Source organism: Enhydra lutris, unplaced genomic scaffold (assembly GCF_002288905.1).
Source record: "Enhydra lutris kenyoni isolate GAN:26980312 unplaced genomic scaffold, ASM228890v2 scaffoldscaffold24, whole genome shotgun sequence".
Classification (NCBI taxonomy): Eukaryota; Metazoa; Chordata; class Mammalia; order Carnivora; family Mustelidae; genus Enhydra; species Enhydra lutris.
Window position 1 is genome coordinate 5533403 of NW_019154108.1, and position 15814 is coordinate 5549216.

The following is a 15814-nucleotide window of genomic DNA, read 5'->3' on the forward strand; positions in this document are numbered from 1 at the left end:
GGCAGAGGCTTTAACCCACTGAGCCACCCAGGTGCCCCTGGGTCATTTTTCTTTTTGATAAATCTGTCAGGGGTTTATAAATTTTATTAATTTTTTCAAAGAACCATCTCCTGGGGGTGCCTGGGTGGCTCGGTGGGTTGGGCTGCTGCCTTCGGCTCAGGTCATGATCTCAGGGTCCTGGGATCGAGTCCCGCATCGGGCTCTCTGCTCAGCGGGGAGCCTGCTTCCTCCTCTCTCTCTGCCTGCCTCTCTGCCTGCTTGTGATCTCTCTCTGTCAAATAAATAAATAAAATCTTAAAAAAAAAAAAAGACACAGGGTATCAGAATGGATAAAAAAACATGACCCATCAATATGCTGTCTGTAAGAAGCTCATTATAGAACCTAAGACACCTCCAGATTGAAAGTGAAGGGGTGGAAAACCATTTACCATGCTAATGGACATCAAAAGAAAGCTGGGGTGGCAATCCTTACATCAGATCAATTAGATTTTAAGCCAAAGGCTATAATAAGAGATGAGAAAGGACACTATTCCATACTTAAAGGGTCTGTCCAACAAGAAGATCTAACAATTTAAAATATCTATGCCCCTAACATGGGAGCAGCCAATTATATAAACCAATTAATAACAAAATCCAAGAAACACATCGACAAATAATACAGTAATAGTAGGGGACTTTAACATCCCCCTCATTGAAATGGACAGATCATCTCAGCAAAATATCAATAAGGAAATAAAGGCTTTAAAAGACACACTGGACCAGATGGATGTCAGAGATATATTCAGAACATTCCATCCCAAAGCAACAGAATACACGTTCTTCTCTAGTGTACATGGAACATTGTCCAGAATAGATCACATCCTGGGTCACAAATCAGGTCTCAACTGGTACCTAAAGACTGGGATCATTCCTTGCATATTTTCAGACCACAATGCTTTGAAACTAGAACCCAACCACAAGAGGAAAGTTGGAAAGAACTCAAATATATGGGGGCTGAAGAGCATCCTACTAAGGAATGGGTCAACCAGGAAATTAAAGAAGAATTACAAAAATTCATGGAAACAAATGAAAATGAAAACACAACTGTTCAAAATCTTTGGGACACAGCAAAGGTGGTCCTGAGAGGAAAGTAAATAGCAATACAAGAAATAAGAAAGGTCTCAAGTACACAACCTAACACTACACCTAAAAGAGCTGGAGAGAGAACAGCAAAGAAAGCCTAAACCCAGCAGGAGAAGAGAAATCATAAAGATGAAAGCAGAAATCAGTGAAATAGAAACCAAAAGAACAGCAGAACAAATCAACAAAATCAGGAGCTGGTTCTTTGAAAGAATTAATAAGATTGATAAACTCCTGGCCAGACTAATAAAAAAAGGGGGGGGGACCCAAATTAATAAAATCATGAATGAAAGAGGCGAGATCACAACCAACACCAAAGAAATACAAACAATTATAAGAACATATTATGAGATACTATACGCCAGCAAATTTGACAATCTGGAAGAAATGGATGCATTCCTAGAAACATATAAAGTACCAAAACTGAACCAGGAAGAAATAGAAAACCTGAACAGACCCATAACCAGTAAGGAGATTGAAGCAGTCATTAAAAATCTCCCAAACAAGAGCTCAGGTCCAGATGGCTTCCCAGGGGAATTCTACCAAACATTTAAAGAAGAATTAATACCTAGTCTCCTGAAACTGTTCCAAAAAATAGAAATGGAAGGAAAACTTCCAAACTATTTTATGAGGCCAGCATTACCTTGATCCCAAAACCAGACAAAGACCCATCAAAAAGGAGAATTACAGACCAATATCCTTGATGAACACAGATGTAAAACTTCTCACCAAAATACTAGCCAATAGGATCCAACAGTCCATTAAAATGATGATTCACCACGACCAAGTGGGATGTATTCCTGGGCTGCAAGTTTGGTTCAACATCTGTAAATCAATCAATGTGATGCCTTCAACCTTAAGTAGATGCTGAAAGAGCATTTGACAAAGTACAGCATCTTTTCTTGATCAAAACTCTTCAAAGTGTAGGGATGGAGAGTACATACCTCAATATCATAAAAGCCATCTATGAATAACCCACAGCAAATATCATTCTCAATGAGGAAAAACTGAGAGCTTTTCCCCTAAGGTCAGAAACATGGCAGGGCTGTCCACTATCACCACTGCTATTCAACGTAGTACAAGAAGTCCTAGCCTCAGCAATCAGACAATGAAAAAAATAAAAGGCATCCAAATCAACAAAGAAGTCAAACTCTCACTCTTTGCAGATGATATGATACTTTATGTGGAAAACCCAAAAGACTCCACTCCAAAACTGCTATAACTCATACAGGAATTCAGAAAAGTGTCAGCATATAAAATCAATGCACAGAAATTAGTTGCATTTCTATACACTAAGAAAAAGACAGAAAAGAAATTAAGGAGTCAACCCCATTTACAACTGAATCCAAAAGCACAAGATACCTAGGAATAAACCTAGCCAAAGAGGTAAAGAATCTATACTCAGAAAACTATAAAGTACTCATGAAAGAAATTAGGGAAGACACAAAGAAATGGAGAAACATTCCATGCTCATGGATTGGAAGAACAAATATTGTGAAAATGTCTACGCTACCTAGAGCAATCTACACACTTAATGCAATCCCTATCAAAATACCATCATTTTTTTGCAAATAAATGGAACAGATAATCCTAAAATTTATACGGAACCAGAAAAGATTGCTGTTATGCAGAGGAATGCTGCAAAAGAAAACCAAAGCTGGTGGCATCACAATTCCAGACTTCAAGCTCTATTACAAAGCTGTAATCATGAAGACAGTATGGTACTGGCACAAAAACAGACACATAGATCAATGGAACAGAATAGAGAGCCCAGAAATGGAACCTCAACTCTATGGTCAACTAATTTTTGACAAAGCAGGAAAGAATGTCCAATGGAAAAAAGACAGTCCCTTCAACAAATGGTGTTGGGAGAACTGGACAGCCACATGCAGAAGAATGAAACTGGACCATTTCCTTACACCACACACAAAAATAGACCTCACTGTGAGACAGGAATCCATCAAAATCCTTGAGGAGAATATAGGCAGCAATCTCTTTGACCTCATCTGCAGTAATTTCCTCCTAGAAACTTCGCCAAAGGCAAGGGAAGCAAGGGCATAAATGAACTATTTATTTAAATGAACTTCATCAAGATCAAAAGCTTTTGCACAGTAAAGGAAACAGTCAACAAAACCAAAAGACAACTGACAATGGAAGAAGATATTTGCAAATGACATATCAGATAAACAGCTAGTATCCAAAATCTATAATGAACTTACCAAACTCAACACCCAAAGAACAAATAGTCCAATCAAGAAATGGCAGAAGCCCTGAACATACATTTTGGCAAAGAAGACATCCAAATGGCCAACAGACATATGAAAAAGTGCTCAACATCTCTCGGGATCAAGGAAATACAAATCAAAACCACAGTCAGATACCACCTCACACCAGTCAGAATGGCTAAAATTAACCAGTCAGGAAAGAACAGATATTGGTGAGGATGCGGAGAAAGGGGAGCCCTCCTACACTGCTGGTGGGAATGCAAGCTGGTGCTGCCACTCTGGAAACCAGTAAGGAGGCTCCTCAAAAAGTTGAAAATAGAGCTACCCTACGACCCAGCAATCACACTACTGGGTCTTTATCCTAAAGATACAAATGTAGTGATCTGAAGGGACACGTGCACCTGAATGTTTATAGCAGCAATGTCCACAATAGGCAAATTATGGATAGAACCTAATGCCCATCAACAGATAAATGGATAAGGAAGATGTAGTATATGTATATATATATATATATATATATATATATAATGGAATACTATTCAGCCATCAAAAAATGAAATTCTGCCATTTGCAACAATGTGGATGGAACTAGAGGGTATTATGCTGAGCGAAATAAGCCAATCAGAGAAAGATAATTATCATATGATCTCTCTGATATGAGGAATTTGAGAGGCAGGACTGTGGGTTGTGTGCAATAGGAAGGGAAAAAATGAAACAAGATGGAACTGGGGAGGAGATAAACCATAAGAGACTCAATCTCAGGAAACAAACTAAGGGTTGTTGGGGGATGGGGGGCTAGGGATAGGGTGGCTGGGTTATGGACATTGGGGAGGGTACATGCTATGGTGAGTGCTGTGAATTGTGTAAGACTGATGATTCAGAGACCTGTAGCCCTGGAGCAAATAATACATTATATGTTAATTAAAAAAAAAAAACCTAAAAAAAAAAAAAAGAAGAAGAAGAGGAAGAAGAAAATAAATAAAGGAAAACAGAAAAACATTTTCCAAACCAGAACCAGAGAAGGATGAAGAAGTCCGATCCTTCATTTGGAAAGGAAATGAAAATTGGTCATAGCTAAGGAGGAAAAGGAGAGGCAGAGGTGGGCTACAGATCACCTGCAAGAGATGGCTTGGGGAGCTGCGGTCTCCTAGTAAGGGATGGGGAGGGTCAGACTTGAACATGGTTCACAGCACAAGCGCCCTGATTTCTTAAGATTTTCCTCCTTTGGAGCAGTGGAGAGGTCTGATGGAGATTATCGATACAGGCAAAGCCCCACCTAGTTGCCCCACGGGACAGGAGTTTTTAAATTTTTGTGTTAACTCATAAATTACCTGGGGAAATTTGTCTCTCTTGGAGATAGACGAATTTCTTCCAGAGAGAATGATTCACAGACCTGGGTTTGAATTTAAAGCATTTGAGGTCAGTGCTTAAGTCAGGCAGAAATGAAGACCTGACACCTCTATCCACTGTCTATTCCCCTTTCCCAGGTTCTCAGTTCACCCCAGGATTCAATTTACTGATGAGTTTGGAAATGTTAAGACACCTGCCAGGCCTGCAAGCAGACTGCATCCATGAACTAGCGCTGGCTGACTGGCAGCGGCTCTCCGTGGCACAGGGTAGACTCAGCAAGGTCCTATCCTGGTTGTACCAGAGAGAGTACGTATGTCTCCCAGGGGCTGGATCTGGGGCTCTAGTAGGTTGAACGGTGGTACCCCAAAAACATATGTCTCCCAGAACCTGTGCATGCAAGTTTACTTAGAAAAGGGATCTCGAGATGAGATCATCCTGTATTTGCATGGGCCCTAAGATCAATGGCAAATGTCCTTAAGAAGGACACACAGAGAATAGAGAGAAGAGAAGACATATGAAGATGGAGGCAGAGGTTGGAGGTACACAGCCACAGTCAAGAAACTCCCAGAGCCGCCGGAAGTTGGGAGAGGCAAGGAAGCCCTCCTAAAATCTTCAGAGGGAGGGTGGCCCTACCAACACCTTGATTTCAGACTTCTGGCCTCTAAAATTCTGAAAGAATGTATCTGTGTTGTTTTTAAACAACTCTGTGGGAGTTGTTTACAGCAGCCTTAGGAAACCAGGAATGACAGTAGCCGGTGGGGTATTTGCTGACTCAGTGTATATTTAATTTCACAAATGCTCAAGCCTTTAACTGAAGAGATGAAACAAGAAGGATGGGATTCCAGGCACAAATTAAGTACATGGGGAACTGTTCAGGCTGGAGACCAACAGCAGTGGTGATATGAGTCGCTCAGAATACAGTATTTGCTTAGAGCAGAACGAGAGAAACGTGGCATCTTAACTAGAGTGGGTGGATCTCTGGTTAAACAAAAAATTCTTGACATCCTGAGTTACTGGCAGATGTCTTCTTCCAGAAGGAAAAGAGAACCACTATTTCTCACTACCTAATTTGCCTTTATATACATGTTATAACAGTATATGTTATATATCAGAGATCATATATTATAAACAACATACGTTATATTATTTAATTTGTACCACTGGGTGAACTGGTATTCCAATTTCATGATTAAGTAACTTAAACAAGCTCTCATGGCTAATAAGGGGGAGAGAAGACCTGACTTTGATCTTGGCCTTGATTATGCCATTTAAGTTCTTTCCACAACACTAAGCTGCCTTCTAGAAGAGTTTTACTTCCCCTTCAAAGCTCTCAAAAAAAGCACAGCTTTCTGAGGGATAATTGCTATACAAATGGCACATATTTAAAGTGTACAGAGCAGTTAACCTTTGACAAACGTATACAACTGTGAAACCATCAACACATTCAAGTCTGTGAACCTACCTGTGAGCCTCCAAAGTTCCCTCACGCCCCTTGGTAAGCTCCCCTCGACCCTCTCTGGGCCCTGTACTCTTCCCCACAACCACTGACCTGCTTTCTGTCCCCATACAGGATCATCTGCATTTTCCGGAATTTTATGTAAATTGAATCATTTAGCATGTATTCTTTTTTGTCTGACTGCTTTCAGTTAGCACAGTTATGTTGTGATTCATCTATGTTGTTGTATGAATCAATAATTCATTCCTTTCTTCTGCTGAGTAGTATCCATGCATATATATTTATCGCAGGGTATTTAGCTGTTCACCGGCTGATGGACACCCGGGTTGTTTCTAGGCTATTACCGATAAGGTTGCTCTGAACATTCATGTACAAGTCTTTGTATGGATGTAGGCTTCCACGTCTCTTGAGGAGATATCCTGGCATAGAATGACTAGATCATATAGGAGTAGGTGTCCTTTTAAGCAGGTGTATGTTTCACTTTTTAAAGGAGTTTTATAGGTGTGCTTGGGTGGCTCAGTGGGTTAAGCCTCTGCCTTTGGCTCAGGTCATGATCTCAGGGTCCTGGGATCGAGCCCCGCATCGGGCTCTCTGCTCGGCAGGGAGCCTGCTTCCCCCTCTCTCTCTGCCTGCCTCTCTGTCTACTTGTGATCTCTCTCTTTGTCAAATAAATAAATAAAATCTTTAAAAAAAAATAAAGGAGTTTTATAAAATGATTGTACCTTTTCACATTTCCACCAGCAGTGGGATTCTGGGTACTCTACATTTTCCCCAGTATTTGGGATGGTCAATCTTTTTAATTTTAGATATTCTAGTAGGTATGTGATCCTATCTCATTATGGTTTTAATTTGCATTCCCCTAATGACTAAGGATTTTGAGGCTCTTTTCATGTGCTTATTTGCCACCCACATACCTTCTCTGGTGAAGTATCTGTTCAAGTCTTTTGTCCATTTTCAATTTGGGTTGTTTGTTTCTTTTTTACTAGGTTTTGAGAGGTTTTTAAAACTATATTCTGGATATAGCTTCTTTATCAGATACATGATTTGCAAATTTTTCTTCTGGCCTGTGGATTGCTTTTTCAGTTTTTAAAAAAGATTTTATTTATTAATCAGAGAGAGAGAGGGGGAGACAGAGAGACAGAGAGCACAAGTCATGGGGGTGGCAAGCCCAATGAGAAGCAAACACCCAGCTGAGCAAGGGCCATCCCAGGACTCGATCTCAGAACTCTGAGATCATGACCTGAGCCAAAGGCAAACACTTAACCGACTAAGCCACCTAGGTGCCTCCGCCTTTTCACTTTTTAAAAAAAAAAATTTTATTTATTTGACACACAGAGAGAGAGAGAGACAGCAAGAGAGAGAACACAAGCAGGGGAGTGGGAGAGGGAGAAGCAGGCTTCCCGCTGAGCAGGGAGCTTGATCCTAGGACCCCGGGATCATGACCTGAGCCTAAGGCAGATGCTTAACAATTATGACACCCAGACCCTCTGCCTTTCCATTTTTTTTTTAAAGATTTTATTTATTTATTTGACAGAGAGAGAGATCACAAGTAGGCAGAGAGGCAGGCAGAGAGAGAGTGGGAAGCAGGCTCCCCGCTGAGCAGAGAACCCGATGCGGGGCTCAATCCCAGGACACCGAGACCATGACCTGAGCCGAAGGCAGTGGTTTAATCCACTGAGCCACCCAGGCGCCCCTGCCTTTCCATTTTTAAAGGTACTATAGACTCCTTCCTCTGGGCTGGTTTCGGCCTGGTCTGTAATGCAATGGGATTGACCGAAAGATGACTCAAAAGCCAGCGCAGCTCTCATAGTTTATACCTCAGGTTTCAGGATGATTATTGTAGGAAGGAACAGCCCATCAAGTGTTCTGTGTGTTTGCGTCCCTTGAAAATTTCTGAAAAGGGCCAGCCAGATGAGTTGGGATCAGCTTCAAAAACCAACTGCTATGGAATGTACACAAACCAAGAGCATCAAAACCAACAGGATTCAGCCGGGGTCCCTGAGAACCTGGAGAAAATTAGCTCTGTATATGGGACCATGGAACAGCTCAGACCATTCCCCATGGAAGTGGGGCTTTCAGGCTGAGCCTGTTTTCACCCAGCTGGCAGCTGGAAGGACTAAGGATTGAACACCGTCAGAACTTCTCTGTTACAAACAAATGCTTCTGTCCTGTCCGTGGCAGGCTAACTCTATGTGAAACTGGGAAGCCAGCAGAATTGGCCTTCCCTGTCTCCTGCCTCCCCATGCAGTGACCCAGTTTTCCCCTTCACAACCAGGGCTCACGGTTTGCCTTCCCCAGCCAATAATCTGAGAGGCTCAATCCCACCTACATGATAAGCACTTAATAAAAATGTGTATTCCTGGGGCGCCTGGGTGGCTCAGTGGGTTAAGCCGCTGCCTTCGGCTCAGGTCATGATCTCGGGGTCCTGGGATCGAGCCCCACATCGGGCTCTCTGCTCAGCGGGGAGCCTGCTTCCCTCTCTCTCTCTCTCTCTGCCTGCCTGTCTACTGTGATCTCTCTCTGTCAAATAAATTAAAAAAAAAATGTGTATTCCTTAGGGCAGCATTTAAAAATATACAGAGCAGACTTCATTTACCCAGCCTACTGTTAACTGGACAGTTCATCACACGTTTATACATTCTACACCCTTAATGGCTGTTAGCTACCAAAACAGGACTTCTCTTCTGGTGTACACATGTACTTGTTTCTGCTAAGTAGGTATTAGGAGTGAGCCTGCTGGGTTACAGGACAGGAGTACTTTGAACTTTAGTAGATACTATGAGAGAGTTTTCCAAGTGGTTGTACTAATTTACACTCTTCCCAGCTGTGAATGGAGTTCTGATTGTTTAACATCCTCATTTATAGTTGCTACCATCAGTTTTTAATTTTAGATGGTCTGGTGAGTATGTAGCAGCATTGAATTGTGGTTTTAGTTAGAATTACGATCATATATTTTTGCTTTATTAACTTCTAGCTTCATTCTCCCAAGGTCAAAGAACATATTTTATATGACTTCAAGCATATATCAAATATAAAAATTTGTTGACACATGAATGGCAAGCACGTGATCTATTTTGATAAATGTTCCACATGCATGTGATGGGAATCTGTTTCCTGTCCTTGCTGGGTACACGTTCTATAAATGCCAACTAGGTTAATATTGTTAATGTTTTGTTCTAACTTCCTATATTCTTTTTTTTAAAGATTTATTTACTCATTTTAGAAATAAAGAGAGCGAGCATGTGCATGTAGAGGGAGGGGCAGAAGGAGAGAAGCAAACTCCCCACTGAGAGGGGAGCCCCATACAGGGCTCAATCTCATGACCCTGAGATCATGATCATGACATGAGTTGAAATCAAGAGTCAGATGTTAAACTGACTGAGCCACCCAGGTGCCCCCTTCCTATATTAATGATTTTTCCCCTCATACTATTAGTTGCTGAGGTTTTTGTTTTTTGTTTTTTTTTTAATTTTATGTTTGACTAAGACTGTGGATTTTTTTTTCTTTAGTTCCGTCAGTTTTTTGCTTTCTACTTTTTAAGGCTACATTATTAGATCATATAAATTTTATTTACTTCTTTTAAAAAGATTTATTATTTTAGAGAGCCAGAGAGAGGGCAAACATGAGCCGGGGTAGGGGCAGAGGGAGAGAGAATCTCAAGCAGACTCCCTGCTGAGCGTGAAGCCCAAAGGAGGGCTCGATCTCACGACCAGAGCTGAAATCAAGAGCTGGAGGCTTAACTGTCTGAGCCACCCAGACGCCCCAGATCACAGACATTTTAAATGATTACACGTTTCTGGTGAACCACATCTCTCACCATTGTGAAATATATTTCTCGGTCCTTAAATTCTTCCTTGTCTGATATCAGCAAATAGCTTCAGTTTGTGATTGTGGCAGTTGGTGTTTTCCAAAGATGGCGGCACTCTTTCCCATCCCGCTTGCTCTCTTCACAGTGTGACAGAGATACTCCTGCAGTGTCGGCAGAGTTTATGTTGCCTCCTTTTCAGCCCCATGGGCCTTTTTATGACTTCTAAGGCTAGATTGTGAAAATCAACACATGTCTATCTTGTCCTCCTGGATGCCAATCCTTGGAATTTAGCTAGAGGCTATGAGAAAGCCCAAATGGCCCACATGGAGAGACCAGAGGAAAAGACACGTTAGGTGCTCTAGCCAACAGCCCGGCTAAGGGCTCAAAATGAAGTGTCATACATGTGAAGGAGCCACTCTGCCACCAGCCCTCAGTGGGTGAGTCACCCTTGGCCTCAAGTCCTCCTGGAATCTATGTCTTTCCAGCTGAGGCGCCAGACATCTTGGAGTAGAGACGAGAGTCCCAGCACTGCACCTGACTGTGAACATTAAAAAGTGGTTGTTTTATGCTGCTAAGTTTTAAAGGTATGAGCAACTGTAACTTGGACAGTGTAGTATGTTTTCTAGCCTTTGTTAACCTTTGTATCTCTCTCTCTCTCTCTTTTTTTTTAATTTGAAGTAGGCTCCATGACCAACGTGGGACTGGAACTCATGACCCTGAGATCAAGAGTCGCCCGCTCCAGTGACTGAGCCAGCCGGGAGTCCCTTGTATCTCTGTTTCTTACGGTGTGTTTCTCATAAGCGGTAGGTAGGCTTTTTACAAAACTGAGTCTGACAGTATTTGCTTTTAGTTGGAGTATTTCATTTTTATTATGTTTCAAATATTTCCACACTTGGGTTTAAATCTACCATCCTATTATTTTCCTGTTATCTGCTATGCTTCCTCTGTATTCTTTTTCTCTTCTTTCTTGCCTTCTTTTGGGTTGATTACATTTTAGTTTTGCATTCTCCCCTCATTAGCTTGTTAGGTATACATTCTGTTGTAAAACTTTTAACAATTACACTACCAATGACCACAAGCGTCCTGGACTCCCCACTCACATTTACAGCTTCAGATACCTTCTGAAGATAACAGTCTGAAGCTTAGACAGTGAAGTATGCAGATAAGGAGGCAAAGAAATAAACCAAGATTGAAAATTATATTTAAGAAAGAACTTGGTGTGTGGTTTCTGACACATGAGGTTGTCTGGTCTATATCCATCAGAAACTTATGTTTTTAAAGGGATCCTATTTTCAAAGAAACCAGGAGCCTTGAAAAGCCCTTGTCTGCTTTCAGCCTTAAACAGCCCTTGGGCGCCCAAACTTCCATAAATAGGACATAGCCTGCCAAAGCTACAAGGCCTTCAAGGAAAACACACTCTCCAATCTCAGTTCGGAGGTGGCTCTGGAGGCTAACAGACAAGGGAAAAGGGCCAGAGGGTGGAGCTAGAGGCCACAGAGAACAACAGACAAGGCAATGCTACCCTGAAGGCCAAATCAAGGTCAAATCTGGGAGATCTGCCCTCTTCTCAGGCAGATGCTCATTAATTAAATGGACTGATGACTGTTATACCTCCCGTTCCTCCTTTTATCCAATGGGAGGCTGTTTTGTAGACTTCCAGGGGCTCCTGCCTGACCTGGGCAAGAGGATGCATACCCTCCAGAGAACACAGCCTTTTTTCCCCCAAGTTTTATTTAAATTCCAGTTAGTTAACATGTAGGCAGAGAACCTAGCTTTTGAACTGTATGTAGTAGTCAGTAAACCGTTTTTGGGATTGTCTCCTTTGGGAGTTTCATGAGCGGGGGAAAAGGTAGCATGAATATTCAGTCTACAGAGGTATACTGGGCCAAGATGGCTATGTATTAGCAAGCCCACTTCCTCTTTTTCCTGGACTCATGGACCTCATTGCCCATCCTCCATTATAACAAAGCGTGGCTTTGCTAAGTTCTAGTCAATGGGAAATGAGTGGAAAAGAAATGGCCATTTTCAGGCCTGGCCCATATAAACCTCCTGAGAGATTTTTCATTCCCTTCCCATTTTGTCTTGATGCTGATGAGCACAGTAACTTTAGCTTTCTGCCTTAAAAATTGAAGACCTACAGGATAGAAGGAGCCTCAGTTCCTGAATCACTGCTCAGGGACCTGTTCTGGAATTTATTTGAGTGAGAAAAAATACCCATTTGCTAAAGCAGCTAGCATTACCCTAAGCACTACCCAAAGCCATGCGTCACCTACCTTAGTCACACACAAAATTATCCCTGCCTTGTCTGATAGTGTAGAGACGGGGATTTACTTTCAAAACTCCATCCTGATAGGCTTTCTAAGTGGGAACATAACGCTGAACTTTAAAGGAAAAGTCCCCAACATTTGGACAAAGGGTCCTGGCCCATAAATGATGAATCTCATTCCAATGGGGAAGGTTTTCAAGCTCTGAGAAGCAGGAGCCGGCAAGGCCCCGGAACTGCAGGGAAGTGGAGTCAAGCAGAACCACAGAAGTTTGAGGTAAAGTTATCATGAGATATCTTAGTTGGGTATTTCCTTCCTTTTTTTTTTTAATAGATAAGGAGACACAGGCTCAAGAATGGAAGGACTTCTTCCTGTAAGTTTGATGACAGAACTAAGATTAGAAGCCAGGTCCTCTACTATGATTTATGGCAGAAGAAAATGAACAGGCACACACACACACGATTGCTTTAGCAGGCAAGACAGCGTTTCTGTGATGTCTCATGGTTTTGTTAAAAAGCTTATGTAAATTTTCCTATCTACCTCGTGATAGATCCTCAATAATTTTATGTAAAAGAAAACTTTAAACTACTTGACATAAACCAAGAGCACTCTCCCGGAAGATGCACCGTGTTGATCTGCCTCTGCACACTTAGCCACTTACCCTCAGAAGTGCACATATCCCAGTTTGAAAGACATGGCTTGATCGTCTCAGCACTAGGGCTGGTCTTATGACCCCTTCCTGTCCTGATGTCTTACCGTCTGTGGTCTAACATTCTCATAGTCAGCCTCAGTCCTCATGGGTCATGCATCACTGCCCAGGTAGGTCCGTCAGGTGCCTACTCCTTCTTCGAGGTTCAGGTCCAGCATCACCGCCTCCAGGAAGCCTCCTAAGACCCATCCAAATCCAAGTGTTCCTTTCCCTGGCCCACTGTGCACTATCCCTGAGGCATACTAATTCCAGCACTTACCACGCCATGTCAAAATGGTAGTCCATTTGCTTATTCGCCTCTTCCAGAAAGTATGACACATAGAAAGTACTCCATGATATTTGTTAAATGAGTGAACTTAAAGTGGTGGCTGTAGGCTTCCCCGGGGCCCACATCTTCTCAGGCCCCCCAGCCCCACTCCTGCTGGGGCTGCAGGGTAGCAGCACACAGGTGCACACTTACTGGCTGGGGGAGGGGCTCCGGAGGTACTGGGCCTGCACGGCCCGCACATCGGCTTCATCCTCTTCGCTTGGGACTACCTGTTCCTCCTCTGGGTCCCGACTGGTCGCCATGACAGCCTGCCGGTCTCTGTAAGTTCAGCATGACCAATGTGATTAGGGAATTGGCTTCTGGAGGTTTTGTGGGGGGGGGGGGAGGGGTATATCAGTGATATCAGGGGGAAGGTCACCATGTGCTACTACTCTGGTGGGGACAGGACCCACACGGGGAAAACCCGTCTGACTTGGCCTAGCTACCGTCAACCTGGACACCAAGACCCACACACATCCAGCTGAGTCACAGTATTTAAGAAAGAACAAAGTGTCTCCTTCCTCAGATTCCAGCCAGGAAGCAGTGAGGGGAACAGGGTCCTGGGTTTGCTTTCATATAGCTAACACAGTTGGAAAGCGGTAAATTCCCTAGACCAGAAAGTTCTTTCTATCGAAACTCCTGGGTGTGCCCACACATTCACACGTGGGTACGCGTGTATAAGCACACACCCGCCTGTGCGCTTGTATACACCTTCGCTTATCCTGGGGGAGGTGCCACTGGCCTTCCTCAGTGTCTCTAACCAAGGCCATTGGAGTCGTTGCCTTTAGCTCAGGAGCCATCCCACAGCCTATTAAGGAACACGAAATCCCTCAGGAGCTGCTCCCCCACATGGCTGGGCCCTCACCCTCGCAGCAGAACTGCTGCCCCTCTGCTTGGAAGCCTTGGGCTCACAGGACAAAACGAAGGGAAAAGCACACTCACCACAGGTTTGCCCGTATCTCCACAGCCAGTCACCCAGGGCTGAGGGACCCAGACAAAATGGCCAGTAGTTCTGACCACCAAGAGGGACCAACCTCTCTTCTCTCTCCGGTGCTTCTTCTCTGAGGGGCAGGACAGCTGTTAACAGGAAATCTTAGCTCCCTTCTAAATTTAGCCTCTGGCCCCACAGCCTGGCAGATCTCTAGGAGGAAGGAATGCAGTCTCAGGACCCAGACCCGACAGCAGGCCCCACTTAACCCTTTCTCTCCTGGCTGATTCTCTGGGCACTGGACACTGACACCGAGGAGCAAAGTTAGGAGAAGGTCACCCTTCACTGATGGAGAAGCCTGAAGAAAAGGATTTATTCGGGGTCTCTCTCATCATACCCTCTTGCCTGGGGCTACCTATTCAAAGTCTTTCCAGAACATGGGCTAACACCAAAAATTCAGAGGAATGAAACTGTATCTAAGCCATGTCAGTCTAGTGGGTGCTGGGAAAAAATACCTGATATAGAGAATGGGGAGGAGCCTTGGATGGATGTCAGGAGAGCACCATGGTGCTACTACCTTCAGTAGTAGTATGGTCATGGCTAGAGGGAAGGGACCTTGGATGGATGCTGGGAGAGCACAATGGTGCTACTACCTTAGTAGTAGTATGGTCAAGGTAGAATGTGACCGGGGTTACATTTCTTTGAGCAGCAGTGACCTGGGATAGTAAAGTGGGCAATTGTGCTGACCCTCCACAGTCCCTTCCCTACACTTGCACTCATGGTGATGGCCAAGTGGCAAGCCTGGGTGGTATAAAAAATTCCATGGGCTTCAGGGCACCTGGGTGGCTGTTGGTTAAGCATCTAACTCTTGATTTCGGCTCAGGTCATGATCTCAGATTTGTGAGACTGAGCCCCACAATGGGTTCCATGCTAGGCATGGAGCCTACTTAAGATTCTCTCTCTCACTCTCCCTCTGCCTCTCCCCCAACCACGCTCCTTCTCTCAAAAAAAAAAAAAAAAAAAAAAATTCACAAGCTTCATAAACTTCAAATGAGCTCATAACCCACTCTATTCCACTTTGCCACCTCTTACTATCACCATGTCCGAAGCAAACCAAACCCCAATCGTTTAGCCCCTCATCCTACACATTCTATAATTATACCTGCATCCATCAATCCATCCATCCATTCGTCTACCCATTCACAAATACCCACCACACGTCAGGCACTATCCTTGACCCAAGTTAGTAAGACACATAATTACATGCCCAACGTGATCCTTCTTCCTAGCTAGGTGGAACAATGCCCTGCACAGAGTATCATCAGAAACTGGTTGAATAAATGAATGAGCTCACAGTTTATTAGGAGGAATGAGACACAGATCAAAAATAACTCAAGCATAAGGTAGAATGTGGTTAAGCAGCCTAAGAGGATCCAGAGTGCTGTGTGAGTTCAAAGAAGGGAAGAGCCCTTCTGACTAAAGAAGTCAGGAAAAGCTTCATAGAAAAAGTAATATTACATACACTGGCCTTTAAAAGACAAGCTGGATTATAACAGCAGATGTGATGCAGAGAGACTAGCATGGACAAAGTTTGGGGATGTCAGTGGTTAGAACTGAGAAGAAAGCAAACAAGTTTTGTGGCAGAGAC

General features: G+C 43.3%; 1 protein-coding gene across 1 annotated transcript in view; it reads right to left on the reverse strand.

Annotated features, from left to right (window-relative positions):
- LOC111150613 (dual specificity phosphatase 27, atypical) overlaps window positions 1-13501 on the reverse strand; it is a 35988-nt gene extending 22487 nt beyond the window's left edge. The window contains exon 1 of the mRNA XM_022508112.1: window positions 13392-13501. Coding sequence (XP_022363820.1) covers window positions 13392-13501 — 110 coding nt within the window. The remainder of the gene's footprint in view (window positions 1-13391) is intronic.
- Between the last annotated feature and the right edge of the window lie 2313 nt (window positions 13502-15814).